This window comes from Apis dorsata, unplaced genomic scaffold (genome assembly GCF_000469605.1).
Source record: "Apis dorsata unplaced genomic scaffold, Apis dorsata 1.3 scaffold_163, whole genome shotgun sequence".
NCBI classification, from domain to species: Eukaryota; Metazoa; Arthropoda; class Insecta; order Hymenoptera; family Apidae; genus Apis; species Apis dorsata.
In genome coordinates this window covers 756,042-771,688 of record NW_006263452.1, presented here as the reverse complement: position 1 = coordinate 771,688, position 15,647 = coordinate 756,042, and the positions used below count along the sequence as shown (strand labels likewise).

The 15,647-nt window shown below is 38.3% G+C and overlaps 1 protein-coding gene across 1 annotated transcript in view; it reads right to left on the bottom strand.

The window, feature by feature from the left end:
• Positions 1-6,941: 6,941 nt before the first annotated feature.
• Positions 6,942-15,647, bottom strand: part of LOC102671532 (regulating synaptic membrane exocytosis protein 2) — a 63,103-nt gene continuing 54,397 nt past the window's right edge. Inside the window, 7 exon segments of the mRNA XM_031509578.1 lie at positions 6,942-7,658; positions 7,780-7,919; positions 8,153-8,367; positions 10,751-10,961; positions 11,407-11,535; positions 14,906-15,085; positions 15,318-15,639. Coding sequence (XP_031365438.1) covers positions 7,452-7,658; positions 7,780-7,919; positions 8,153-8,367; positions 10,751-10,961; positions 11,407-11,535; positions 14,906-15,085; positions 15,318-15,639 — 1,404 coding nt within the window. The 3' untranslated portion in view covers positions 6,942-7,451.

The window sequence follows — 15,647 nt, the reverse complement described above, 5'->3', positions numbered from 1 at the left end:
TATATATATATATATATATTTAATATAAAGGTTCTTAAGAAAGTCGTTCTCTCAGCTTTGAATAAGGTAGCTTTATTTTGTTAAAAATATTACTGACATTATCAATTAACAGCGGAGTAACGAGTAATCGGAAAACGATGAGATACTTTCTTTTACACATCGTGATCGTTGAATTCCGGCGGTGTCGTCTCGTACTTTACAAAAAAAATGTTCTCGTTTTGCGTTAAAATATACATGTCTATATGCACGTGTTTTGTGTGTGTATATGTATATATATAAGTGTGTGCCTGTGTATCGTGAAAGGTGGCTGCGATTGAAATGCGACGAGATCATTGAATCACTTTATTGTCACACGCCATATCTGGCATCAGGGGTATCTTTTATCAGATATATTATACTGGATACAGTCACTAACGCTTTATATTTAATCATTCCGCGTATAGATCCCGCCATGAACTCCTCGTATCGTAGCAGTACTGCATTTCGAATTTTTTACCAGCTAGCCGAACCATTGAGATATATACAGAACTACGATTGAAAACGGTTTCGTGTCAAGGATCTGTAGCCGATCTGTATCGATCCTAGACATTTCCCCGAGAACGAAAGAAAAAGAAATCGTCGGAGGAGTTCCCGGCCGAGTTCTTTTTATTCTCACGGAACTTTTTATCTAATCGTATTGTTTAAATTCTTTCGCCTTTGTATTTCTTAATTTTTTCTCTCTCTCTCTTTTTAACGAAAATGACGCACCTTTTTTCGTGATATTCCACACTCTCTTCCTTTCTCTCTTCCTTGCTTTCTCGCCCGTACTCCTCCGTGTTCCTTTTCGAAATATATCCGGACGTATGTCACACAGATAAATTAGAAAACCGTCCCAAGCGGTTGACGCATATGTTTCGAACGGTGCGAAGTTGCCTCATTGATATTCGAGAATCAGAACCGCGTGATCTTACGATCGATATGTGCATCGATTCCGTCGCGAGCGACCCGCGCGGGAAACTATGGGAATCAACAGTATTAGAAAGTCACGTGATCGAGGCATTGACGAATTGGAAAAAGTCTATTTGAGATTCCTTAGTTCCGTCGAAATGATCCTATGGTGCAGTGTTTCTTTGTGCGTGACTTGTCGAAATCCATTAACAAAAGCAACGAATTCGAAGCACATTATTGATCGTATTAATCATTCGACGCGATTACAGGAACACCTATACTACGCTGGATCGTCTCTACGAAATTTTTAAGTAAGTAATGAATTTCATTGTGTAAAGAAATCGTTGACAGTGTCCCTTCGTTTTTAACGTTTTTCCTTTCATCTATCTCTCTCGCTCTCTTTTTCTGTTCTCACACTCGTTCTTTCTCGCACACCCTATATCGTAATCGTAAACCTAAATTGCCTCTCTAAATTTGACAAAAGTGGTACCCCTTGGCTCTCAAATTTTCTGCATTCCATGTAAATTGTATTATTTACTCGTTCTATCTGTCTTTGCGATTAATTTATTTCTTTTATATTTTCACTATTACGCCCCCTTTCTATCTCGTTTCAGCCATTGTTGTTTTGTCCGATTCGATTATATTTGTTCGAAAGATTTCATTTTTTTTTTGTCTTCCTTCAATCTTCTTTTCGTTTTCGTTTAAGTTCATTGTAAGTATATAGGTACAAAGTTGGATATTAATTTGTTCGTTTTCGTAATTAATACTATTTGTATGTATATGTGTATATATAATATATATGTGATTCACGATGCGTGTTCGATCCTAAGATTGAGCATGCCTATGTACAAATGGGCATGGCAAGAGTGTGAAAATTAACAAGTTCTATCTTGACTCTCTTCGCGTTATTTCTACACTTAAAACTTTTCAGCTATTTTTAACAATTTGAAATTGAAATAATAAATAAATTATGCATTTCTTTTTATTTTATGTCAATTTAAAAAATTTTTAAAGTTAATTTATTTAGTAGAATATTTTTAAAAAATATTAAAAAATATTTTTAAAAAATAATAATTAATATAAATATTAAATAACAGTTATTGCGAAGACAGTCAAGGAATTAAATTAGATCAAATCATACGAAATTAAAAACAATGATATCTATCATTTTTTCAAATCCAGCCTGCTTGTTTTCATTTTTGATACGTTTACCTGTTTTACAATTCTTTTCAAAATTTCTAACGAAATTTTCTACGAGAATTTATCGATGTTTTTAATTCTCCAAATTACCTAATAATGCAAGTGTAGAAAAAGTAAACTCGTTTTCCTCCTTCCATTCTTTTCTTTTTTTCTTTCGAAATTTCTTAAAACCGGCTACTATAAATTATAAAAATCCTACGTTTGTATAGAATATGCATTATTTTATATCATAAGCATTAACAGTCCGCAACGATAGGATTTTCGCGAAATTTTTTTTATATAATTTCATCATGACTATTATAATAAATTGCTAAAATTAAAGAATTGAAAATTTTAAAACTATTTCAATTTCGTCAAAATAAATTTTTCCTTTGTATCGTATTATAAAATGAAAATTAATAAATAAAAGAGAATAATTGCAAGAAATTAGAAATTAGAAATCGAACAAATTTCGCGAAGAATCTTACAGTCGCAAGTAACCGGCAGATTACAAACTGAACATATTATAATTCGTAGTCTTGTATTTTTTTTTTTTTTTTTCCCTTATCGAATGTTATTCACTAATACAGAGTTTATATTTTGTTGTGTGGTTAATTACGTACATCATTGTTCCAAGAGTCTACTAATATAAGTCATGCACTTGCAAAATGTTTTTTTTACTTAGAAATCGTCTTAATAGTAATTTTTTTTTCTTCGTTTGTTCATTTGATAATTTACGTTACACGTCATCTGATAGAACTCTACGTTTGGTTTGTGTTCGCTTTTTTTTTTTTCTTCGTTCACGAGTAAAAAAGCTTCTTTTTTTCGATTTTTTTTTTTTTTTTTTTTTTTATTCCCTTGCTGCACGTTCTGTCCACTAAATCAAGCGTGTTATAGGTATGATAAGATATCGCTTCTTTTTTTATACATCCTTCTCGTAATAATGGTCGATCGATTACCCGGTTACCAGATGGTTTAGCCTATCTATAGAATTTGTCGCGAAAGAATCGAGTTCCTCACTATTTTTTATCCATCTCATCTCAATTCTGTTTTCGAAATTAAGCCTCACATCGTGATAACGTATCATTGTTTCGCTCGAACTTGCTTAAACTATATCTCTTTGGAATTTTGTAGAATTTTCACGTGGTAATAGCGGGTAATACGATAGAATGCAAATGCAAGAAGGAAATAGACTTGTCGCGAGAATTTAAAGCATAGTAGCGTGACACCGGATTTTATAAGCGTAAAATATGTGATGAGATATCGATAATGAAGTCACTGACATAGAAAAACTTTCTAAAGTTCTAATTTTAATATACGAAAATCCTTATTCAAAAGTTCCGAGGAAAAGTATAGATTGATATACGAAAAAATTAGATTCGGTTGCAAATTTTAGACCCTCGTGTGGTACCTACATAAGTAGCTATTCTGCAGTATCTCCGAAAGAAAAATGGTGACTCTATTTCAGTGACGTCGATCAATATCCAAGGAGTACCTTTTAAAGAGCAACAAACGAGGAGTGAAGCGATGTAAGGGAACGAACTGAATTTTCGTGATGAAAAAGGACGACAATAACCGTGTTTCTCAACGAATGCGTATAACGTGCAATCCAAAAAGCAGAACGTATTTGTTCGAAGCAATTAAACCGGCAGATTTCTTTTTAATCTCTTCGACTCGAATGGTTTCTCTTATTCGCAATTTTTCTCTTCGAATAAAAAAATTTCTTCTTTTCTTTTATCCCAGTTTATCCATAATTTTTTTTTTCCCCTTCTTTCCTTTCCTCCCTCCTTTCCTTTCCTCCCTCCTATCCCCATTTTCGCAAAGAGAATTCACATATTGCAAGCACAATCAGCAAAAAGAAAATTACATTCGTTAATCAAGTGTTTAATGCTATATAGATAATTATCTACGTACACGTGCATGCTCATCGAATTTTTGTGTGTTTCACAAGTGACCAGACAAATGCACAGACAAAGATCGAACACATAACATGAGAATTAAGAGATATAAAATCGATTGTGAGTTTCACGAATCGCGCCCCCCCTCGTTCCTCGTGGACGATGGCGGGCGCCGTTTCCGCTTCCGTTCCCGAGAGGTTCGTCAGCAGTGATGCGTAATGTTAATTCATGGATCGACGGTTTCCGTGCCGTGTCTCGTTTTAGGGGACGAGGCGCGATTCCACGGAGGGTCCGTTTTATATGCAAGAATTACGTGGGCGGTTCGTTCAGTAAATATTCACGTTAAAAAAACGAGCGTTCCTTTGAAAATCGAGTGCAAGTCGATAAAGAGAATAAAATATTCTAAAAGGTACATACGGTTGTCCCCTTACGCGTAACATCCGATTCGTGAGGTTATTCGACAATTAAATAAAAACTAACATAATCACAATATATGACAGTCGATATAGTTAGCATTTTACTTTTTTCTCTCGCTCGCTCATACTCTCGATCTTTCTCTCTCTCAATCTCTCTCTCTCATTCACTCGCTCACTCACTCATTCATTCACTCACTCACTCACTCATTCATTCATTCATTCATTCATTCTCACTCGCTCTCTCACGCAAAATAGTTGAAGATGGGCTACTTTAACGTTCAACAACAATTCGCTAATTCACGATATTTCTCGGCCTCGTTCCCGTTCGCTCTCGCGATACGTTCGAATCCACGGACGATTTTCGACGGATACAAACGCGATACAAAGCTCGAATCAAAGTCCCGGTCTCGTCTCGAGCTTTGTCATTATTATATTATATTAAATAATTGTTATTAGTATTATTATTATTATATTTATTTATATTTATTATTATTATTTTCTTTTTTTTTTTTCCTTTTTTTTTCTCGAACGTGATAGTAAAAATCGATACGCGTTGCGGTTACGCCGCGATCCTTGAAATCGCGAGGGGAACGGGATGACGAAAACGCGACGGTCAAGGCAAATTGTTCATCATTTTCTTAATAAACACTTGCGTGCATACGTATCGCGAATTCATATATATATGTATATATATATATATATATATATTGTTATAATATTTACAATAAATAATATACGCTCTGACGATGATATCTCTTGGCTAAAAACTTTGACAACGAGTTCCAAGTTAATTTCTCCTTCTTTCTTTCTTTCTTTTTTTTTCTTTCTCTCTTTTCCTTTTCTTTCTATAATTTGTTCATTTGATTGTTCATTTGGTACTACGACTGTCTTTTTTTTTTTTCTTTATATACATATATATGTATATATATATTTCGTGTCCTGAAAATCGTCACTTTGGCGTTCAACACACGAAGCGTTTTAAATTATGTACAAATATATTGTAAATGTCTTGTCGCGAGTACGCGGATAATATATTATTATTATTATTATTATTATTATTATTACTTAAAATTTCGTTAAATGTTTCACAATATTCGCGTCACATCACCGTTCGTAACGGGTTTAGATTCGAACAATTTCACCACTTCACAAGTTTCTCGTTTCCCCCGTATCACTTGAACATCGAACATCGAATCACCACCGTTCGGCACTCCTTTCTCACAGCACACCGCGTTGAAATTCGTATCGATCTCGTATCGAGTATCTCTGGGTTGCTTTCACTGTAAAGGAAACGAAAAAAGTACGGATCAGTCGGTTGTTCGGCTCTTGGCGCGAATAATATATATATATATATATAATCCATAGAAACATCGTATAAGAGGAACAATAAGAAGTAGATATAAATGTGGAAGTAGCTACGGACGTATGTATGTACACAATTAAAAATAAGAGATTCAGATCGGGGAAAGGGTTGTTGCATCTTTGGAATATTTACTCGGGGTATCTTTGGTTGGTTTCTCTCAGTGTTATTTATAAGAGACATTGAAGAAAACTTGGACAAAGGACTCCGAATACGGCAGACTTACCTTTTATCTTTCTTTTCTTTTTTTTTTTTTTTTTTTTTTTTTTAAAGATAGAAGCATTTAATTTATTAGATCGAACAGGTTTCGCACATTGGACTGAAATCGTTCAAGAAAAAATAGAAGGTATTTGCGATAGGGTGCAATGTTGTGCAGAATTTTAGATCAACAAAGTAACACAAGTAATCAAGCAATGTTCTCTACGATTACTCGTAGCTGTAGAATAATGAAAAGTCAAAAAAAAAAAAAAAAAAAAGAAAGGAAGATAGAAAGAGGAAAAGAAGACAATCAGATTGCGAGGTGAATACGTCGACGAGAGAAAACAAATACAGAGATATTCAGTAGTAAAAAAGAAATATTCATAGTAAAAAGAAAAGCTGAAAAAATGTACGATTGGCCATCAATACAAGAAAGAAATTTAAAAAGCGATAAGGTATTTCAATGTAAAACGGAAGACAAGGGGAACTTTTAACAGCACGTAGATTTCACGCGGATATTTTTTTAAAAATATATTCAAAATGATTCAAACTCTTCTCTATATATAATGATCGAGACAACAAATATCGAGAAAATAAATAGAAGAGAAATTCATTGCCAGGTATCCGCGTGAAATCGATTTCAAATCAATTATTTAGGAACGATGCGTTGATCTCAAGTGCGTACCTAAAACTATCTGGCGCTCCAGGAACATGGCTGCTATCTCTACATCTAGTCTACAGACTAGTGGCTCATCTGATATGCCGTACATGATATGTGATGTGCTAGTGGTGTTTCTAGAAAGACATGTCCTCTCGTACGACCTTTCACACTTTTCCCATTCTCGCTGTTACCTTGCAAAGTAAAACACACTTTTCTCGTTTTTCTCGTCCAACAACGCGAACTCACTTGCCCAAAATTCTTTACCCACGCAAACTTTTCTCACTGTATATTTCACCATTCTTCTCTCGTTAAATACGATCATCGATCGTGATTTACACTTTTACCGTATTCAGAGCCGACGGTTATCGATGATATCGATACCATTGATCGATTGTCGAACAATTGAAACGCGATATTTCTTCATGATGGAACACGATGAAACGAATATCGCGTGAAATTTCCATGAAAATCTTTATCCCTTAAACTTACGCGTTTTTATTTATCTTAACGATCCTCGAATATTCGCGAACAATTATATCTATATATATGTATATATATATATATAGATATTCCGTTCGAAAAAAAATATATGTATATATGTGTGTGTAGATTATATCTTCAAACGCGATCAAGAATATATTCGGTATTTTTTTTCTTTTTTTTCTTTTTTTTTTATACTTTTTTCTCTCTCTTTTTCTTTTTTTTACCCCCCCTTTTTTTTACTCTTTCCATCGTGGGAATTATGCTCGAAAAGAAATTCGAAAACTACCGTCGGATTACACTTAAAAGAGAATAGAAGATGGAAGAGCTGTTTAAATCTTAAAGGACTCTAAGGACGTGGCCGAGGATCGACGGGATAAAGCTAAGGATGGAGGTCCACTGACCAGGGATATGTTGCCAAACAGCTTATACCACCCGAACACCATCTCATTGAGGTTCAGTTCGTCCAACACGATCTGCGCAATGCCCATGAACACTTTTTTCCCTTCTAATCGGCCGTAATCACCCCATACTGTCACCTGTAATCAACAAGGAAAAGAAACGGGCGATTAAAAAAAATCTAGAAATCTCTTAAACCGATTAGAATCTCTCGATTAGGATTATCAATCTAATAAAAGAGAAGAAGATATATATACTTGCCTGCAGTATACAACCCCGGCAATTTTCTCTGAAGGCTAACGACTGTTGGTAGAATGGATCCAACGTTTTCCTGGCTGCTGTCGTTTTCGCTTTCGCGATGCATTTCTTCCCATTCACCAAATAAACCTTCACGTAGGAAGCTGGATCGATACGAAAAATGATTCACGATTAATTGTAAACAAATTAATTATTGTTTCGACACGCATTCGTTTTATAAATTCTTCTAAGAAAATAAAATTTTGCGCGTATCTGGCTTCATTTCAACAAAAATCAATATATTTTCGTTTTGATTTTTAAATTAATTCGTTAAAAACAAAAATAATGCGAATAGGATCCAAGAATTATAATAAATCCAAGAATTGACTGAACGAACCTGGAATGGCTTTAGTGCCCTGTTTCGGTTTAAGGTCTTTGGCACGTATGACCTCCACTTCGAGGAAGCCTTTCTTCTGAGAGAGCGAGAGCTGAATCTCGCCAAGGCAGCGTGCACCGAGTGCCTGCCTCCCGACCACTTGCCCAGGCCCAAGATCTTCGATGAAATCTCTCAATTGGCCGGTTTCGCCTGACATTCGTAGACTGGGGGACCAACTGCAGTTCCCAAAATCGAAACGTTTAGCGAACCATCGAAAATTCTCACGAGAGTATTTATTAAGGCGGGTTTGTTAAAAAAAAAAAAAAAAAAAAATCGAACGAAAAAAAAAAAAAAAAGACCGACCGAAAAAAAAAAAAAAAAGACCGACCGAAAAAAAAAAAAAAAAGACCGACCGAAAAAAAAAAAAAAAAGACCGACCGAAAAAAAAAAAAAAAAGACCGACCGAAAAAAAAAAAAAAAAGACCGACCGAAAAAAAAAAAAAAAAGACCGACCGAAAAAAAAAAAAAAAAGACCGACCGAAAAAAAAAAAAAAAAGACCGACCGAAAAAAAAAAAAAAAAGACCGACCGAAAAAAAAAAAAAAAAGACCGACCGAAAAAAAAAAAAAAAAAAGAGAGTAAAAATTAGAACGGGGGGAAAAAAATTGGTCTAACAGAAAGAAAGTTTCGAGGGAATGCTCGATTCACAGACTCTGTGAATCGAAGATAACGTAATATTTATTTCGTTCATTCCATCTTTTTTTCGATTTGTGTCGATTTTCTAATTTTCCAAAGTTTATCAATTTGATGTTAATCACGAGAGAAGGGAAGGGGGATCAAATAAACGAATAAGAGATCGTTCCGCGGGAGCGAGGGACGATTCTCGCAAGCCTTCGACGTAAATGCGGAAAGAGAGAGCACATCTCATTCAATTTATATGGACAAGAAGAACTCACACGCTGCGAGTATATAATAGTGTTGGTGTAGCGAGTAAATATATATATAATAATATATATACGAAGAAAATTGTAAGTTTTGGAGAACTAGTAGCAGGCTGTCGGTGCATGCAGTCCATTCTACGAGCGTAATAGTAGTATACCATTCAACGATAATCAGTTTTGCCCTTTGACACGATTCGCTTCACCGTTCATATTAAGATTTACGTATAGCCTCTGATTATCCTTGAATCTGACTAATTGTACTATGTCTATTCATGCTTCATCAATTAACTTAATCCAGAATAATATTGTTCTCTTAACTTACGTTCAGGATTTACCTTTCCTCGTCTTATTGTCTATAAAATCTTAGTCCTTAGTTACCGCAACACTTTAGCATCCTCGTTGCTATATCGCGTGAAACGAAAGTTTTCTTTATAGATAGAGTAAGACGACATTAACATTTGATATATATCCATCTTCCTGGGTGTTTCGTTATCTTGTTAATTTTTTTTCTTTGTTTTTTTTTCGAAAAAAAAAAAGTAGAGAAATACTTGGGATCATTAGCTGCGGATGACGTGTGGTTCAACGATGAAAGACTGATGATTATTCGTCTGCCAATATACATATATAGATATTATATACGTATTGCGCTCGATCGAATTAGAAATTAGCGTAATAAATATGTCCAGAATAATATCGTTCTATAGATATATATGTATATAAACAGTTTTTAATTTTTAAGATGGGTTATAGATAAAAATATTCTTCGTCGTATGAAAATGATGAAAATGAATATGATGATGGAAACACGTATATACACAGAGTGTGTGCGCGGTTCACATACAATGGTGCTTCGACGATTATTTAGCCAAGCAATAAGCCAAGACGACGATAACATCGACAAAAAAAAGAAAAGAAAATGATAACGATCAAGATCACATTGATATCACATTGAAATATAAAATTACGAGAGAAACGAAAGAAACTTAAAAATAAGTGACATTCGTACACAGGCTTCCATTTCTTCCTTCTCGTGGCGAATTACGTTAACTCAAGGAACAAAAGAGTTCGCATGTTTCGCACACAATAATGGAAATGATGGTTGTGATGGTGGTGGTAGTGGTGATGATAAATGATAAAAAAGAAGGGAAGGGGTAGTAAAAGAAGCATGAATGAGCAAAACATCGATGCTGGGCATACACATCAGCTCAATCACACGTCAAAAGACAAAACGATCCACGTTTCACGTTCGCGATCTCCTGTGCAATAAAACAATAAAAAGGTTCGTCCGAGGAGCACGGTGAAGTAGAAAGAGAAAGTCAGAGTCGGATAGAGAGAGAAAGAACAGAGTCATTAGCAGGGTTAATCCAACACTTCTCCTCGAATCAACTTCAAAATCATTGATCTTTTCTTCTTTCGTTATATTTAAAGCTCGCGAGTAACCCTGCTGGAAAGATAATAATAGATAGATTGTTGAGACAGACAGAGCGAAGAGAAGGAGACGGAAGAAGACAGAAGAGAGAAGAGAAAGAGACAGAACGCGAAGAAGAACAGAGAGACAGACAAAGACAAAGAGAGAGGAGAAGAAGAAGAAGAAGAAGAAGAAGAAGTAGAAGAAAGAGACAGCAAGGAGAGTCTCGCAGTTCCGGTTGCAGAATCGGTCGGTGGAGGCCACTACTTACGAGCTTCCTTCGGAACTAGAGATCGAGTTGAGACTTCCGGCTGTGTCACTGGCCACCGATCCCGACTGTTTCCCGGATTCAAAGCGCTGATATGGTACAATCTCCTCGGAACGTTGTATGCTGCTCGGCGTGCTGTTGCGTTTCCGGCTCGATAAACCGGCGCGTGCCTCCGCGACACCACTTCCGACGAAGACCCCGCCGACACTGCATTCTGCGTTGTAAACCAAACAAGAAACAACCGCTAAAGCTATAATCTTTCATTTTCATCCCGGTATCGCGTCTGCCGTAGCCCTTTCTTTTCTCTTTTATCCAGCTCCAGGTGGTCGCCGTTCGATTTTTCTTTCACGATTCTAATCACGATTCTGATCACTTTCTCTCTCCTCACTCTCTCACTCTCTCTCCCTCTCTTTCTCTCTCTTTTTCACTCGCTCACGCATACCTCACATGACTCGTTCGAATTTTCTCTCGTGACAAAATTAAGAAAAATGATAAGGAGAGAAAGGTATACGCATACACGCGCGCGCACACGTACACCTCGTGATCGAGAAACTCATTTCAGTCGGATATGAATGATATAATCGATGAGGGTTGGAAGGCAGACGGTAAGGAAGGCTTGACTTTTTTTTCTTTTTTTTTTTTTAGTGTTGGTCAATTACCACGTAGAAAAAGAAAGACTTCGTCAACCTGTGTTGTCGGGTTAAGCTTTGAGATTCGATGATATGGATGATCCCACACAACGAAGCCTGCAAAAGATCTCGTTCCTCGATGGGCTAAACGCTCGCTGTCTGGAAGAAAGAATACGATAGGGCAATGGTTAACGGCCAACGGAAATTCGATCGTTTCCCAGAACTTTTTTTCTCAACTCCGTTCTCGAGCTCGCGTTTGCAGTCAGAAGCGAGCAAAAAAAAAAAAAAAAGCGTCACAAGCTTGAATGTTTCCAAGTGTGTATCTTCAACGAAACGTCACATCTATGGTTCCGTTGTTGAAAGTGGTGGTCTCGCTGCGCCAACTACGTATATATTCGTACGTGTGTGTCTTTGCGTGTCGTGTTCGTGTCTCAACACAAAAACTCGTGTATGAGAAGGGGGAGGGGGATGTTTGATCCTACGAAAACTCGTTCGTTTCTCTTCGCACGAATTGGAAAGAAATACATGTGTTCCATCAAATTTTCGAGAAATACTTAAGAAGTGTCCGCAGGCAGAATGTACAAGACTGTGCGCTACATTCAACGAATCAAGTTTTTTACTTGGTAATTGTAACTGAAAAAAAAAAAAAAAAGGATAAGAAGAAAAAAAAGGGAGAGAGATATCGAGATATGTATAATCATGTATATACATATATATATATATACACATATATAAATACATATGTATATATATACATATTGTACGTATATATGTAGAAATATAATGCGCAATAAGAACACTGCAACGCTCGAAGAACATCAAGAAACGAATAAGCCGTAATGGGTGAAGCAATCCTCACCCCAAGCACAGCTGCCTCTAAGATAAAAAAAAAAAAAAGAGAAAACGAACCAGGTGGTCAACTTACCTACCGTGGACCCGCGTTGATTCTCGATTCGTCACGATCAGACAGAGATTCGCAACAAGTTGACCACGTGTTTCATTCTAAAATGTTGTAAAAGCTGTACAAAACAGACAGACACCGCGACATCGTATTTGCGCCAGCATCAATCCCGGGCCGGCGCTATATATAAGGCTATACAAAATAATACGAATAAGAACAGCCCGAAACGAACAAAATGATGTACTTGAGCGGCTGAATACGTAAGGTATTCTTGAGCGGCAGATACAACCTTTCTGCTCTATTCTCTCTCCGCCAGATCTCGATGAACGGTCTTCATCGAGCTCGACTCGGCTCAGAACAACACGTGCAACAACTCGTTCCTCTAAGAGTTACGTATCGCTACTACGTGGAAACAGTCTCTAATTATCTATAGGATGGGGAGGGGGGAGTAAACCGGGAATCGTCTCGCGGCTTTGATTTTTTTCAAGAAACGTCATTCTCCTCCTCAAATTTCGATCGAATATTCGAGGAGGGACAAAGCAATTCCAACAGAGGAAACAGCCAGGAAACGTTTCGCGTTTCACTCCCATGCACACACACTCTCTCTTTCTCTCTCTGTCTCTCTTTCTCTCTTTCTCTCTCTCTAATGCAAAAACTTCTTTCTAAAGAGTTAATTATGTGCTGCGTGTTAGTTTGTATATATATATATATATATATAGTTGTTGGCTGGTAAAAAAAAAAAAAATAGATCGTAGATCGTTGCTCTCGTTCTTCTTGCCTCTTCGTGCCTCTCTGCAATTTCTCTGTACTCACATTTCTCTCGAAGGCTCGATGCTAGGCACTGCGTCTCGCGCTTCGATCTCCTCTCCTCGACCGGATCGAGTTATGGACCGCTAATTATCAATTATTGGAGAGAGAGAAAAGAAATCTATCGAGAGATATCCGTCGTCGCGCGTTACGATTTTGAAATTTGGATCGCGAATCATCGGGGGGAAGTTAGTCGAAAGGCGAAAAATCGACATTTGACGACGTGTAAACGCCACGTCGCTCCCTCGCTCCCACGTAACGGGGAAAAAAAAAAAAAAAAAGAAAAGAAGGGAAGTAGCAAAGGGAAGGTTGAAATCAAAGTAGAGGAGAGAAATAATTAAAAGGGGGAGGGGGGATGATATATTTTGCAGGGTGTGTTCGGACCTGTCCCCGTCGCCGCTACCCTCGCCGTCGCTGCTGGCGGAACTCGGTTGTCGTCCGCTTCTTCCGCTGGCCGTGTCCTCCGGCAATACCTCCTCGCTCCTATGAACTGTAAACGAGGACTTGCCCTTCTTCCCGAATCCTAGCCGCCGTTTTCGTCCTTCGTCGCCCACGCATGTACCACCAACAGACGCACGTGGTATGTTATGGTTTTTGCGTGACGTGACACAGTTTTTTTGTTGTGATTGTAGTAGTAGTAGTAGTAGTAGTAGTAGTAGTAGAAGTAGAAGTAGTAGTAGTAGTAGAAGTAGTAGAAGAAGTAGTTGTAGTGATGTAGTAACAGATGTTGTTTTCGCAGTGGATGTGATCGTGTTGTTGATTTGCATATACGGTATCGATATATATTCGATGTATATGCGTTTTTGGTGCGTGTGTGAAGAAATTTGATTTTTTTTTTTACTCGTAGCAAAGTGTGTGGTATATAGATTTATACATTTCACGTTGAATTTGATTTGAGTATATTGTTGCGAGGTTTTTGCGTACAATAGTAGGAGCGATCGTTCCAGCGATCGATGGGGGGTGATCCGCGTCGAGTGTTGTCCCGTGACACGATCGCGCGAGCGACGATATAGCCCCGCCACGATGAGAAATCGTGCAGGTGGGTGCAGATCGATGACGTGAATGGTCCCCAGCGTCGAGAGATAGTCGGTTGGTAGAAGTAAAGTGTGAATGTGTTCATGTCGAAGAGAGGCGGATAGAGATGAGGAGGGATGGCGGAGAAAACAAGAATACGATTAGAATGTACATACTGCCCCGTTTTACTGGGATTTTTTTTTTTTTTTTTTTTGTACATCTACGATGCGCTCTCGATATCGTCGGGTGAGATACGATTCGCGATTCCTTCGATTTCGATTCGGCCTTCGATTCTCATCGAAGGATGGAAAATTCGAATCGAAGGTTTCTCGAAGGGAGGGAAACGTTTTTTCACGTCCCGCGTGTACATCAAGTGATGTACAAAAGAACGAAGCATGATGTAAAAATTTTAGGAGAGGAGGAAATTTTTCTCGAAAGCACCGACGCATATAGCGAGAGCGCACCCTAGGTCTACTCACTAATGGCGCTAAACTATTCGCTACGCTATTTACTCGAGGGACTATCGTTATATTATACAAAGAGACTGACTAGATTCAAGATGGCAGATAGAAAGATAGAGATAGAGAAAGAATAGAAGATCTAGAGATCGCGCGAGTACAAGTATGACACAAGTATGAAATATATAGAAACGTTTTCTTCTTTTTTTTCTTTTCTTTTCTTTTCTTCGCGCGACCGCTCTCGCGTAAATTATCGCGTTTATAAGAATATTGGCGGAAAGTAACGATATAAAGTAACGTTCTCTAAAACGTAAAATCGGAAGAAACGACTAGTGTGACGATGTGTTACCTGTAGCGGACAGTTGACTGGTGCTGTTACTCTTCTTCCCCAGACCTGACTGATACTGCACCGCGCTTCCCCCACCGCTGCTACTTCCACTTCCGCTTTTACTCCCGGGCGAGCTCTTGCGACCCCTTCTCGAGGAGTCCTCGACGTTCAAACCGATCGCCGTGTCGCTCAAACTACCGTCTGTGAAACAACGCTCGCGTGAATACGGCGAATCGAAACGGCGAATCGAAACGAAGAAGGAAACGCGAAGAAGGAAACTCTTCCCTTCTCCCTCGAGAAAGAAAGAAAGAAAGAAAAAACTGGAATCGCACGTTCGAAAGAGAGAGAGAGAGAGAGAGAGAGAGAGAGAGAGAAGAAAAACGAGAAACGGAAGAGGAGGACAGAGAAGAGGAAAGCGGCCGCTCTCACTCACCGACTTTCTCGTCCTGTGGCGCGTCGGTGTTACTGAGACTCCTGGTGAACTGACCCCTTTTACGATCGTCGTGCTCGCTATCGGGTGGCTGGCTCCTGGACGGTTTCTCGTACGAGCCCGACTGACCGGTGTACTCGCTGCTTTCGGGCACGGAGGAGGATCGGCGATCCCGGCCGTCGTCGCGTTGTCGGTTGACGGCGGCGGCGGAGGCGTCGTCGGCGACGGTTTTTTTCCGGGAATGCCGTCGGATGGACGACGACGGGGAGGGCGTGGTGGCCACGGTCGAATCGTCGTAGTTGTCGCGCGGCGACGATTTCGTGTTTCGTGAGG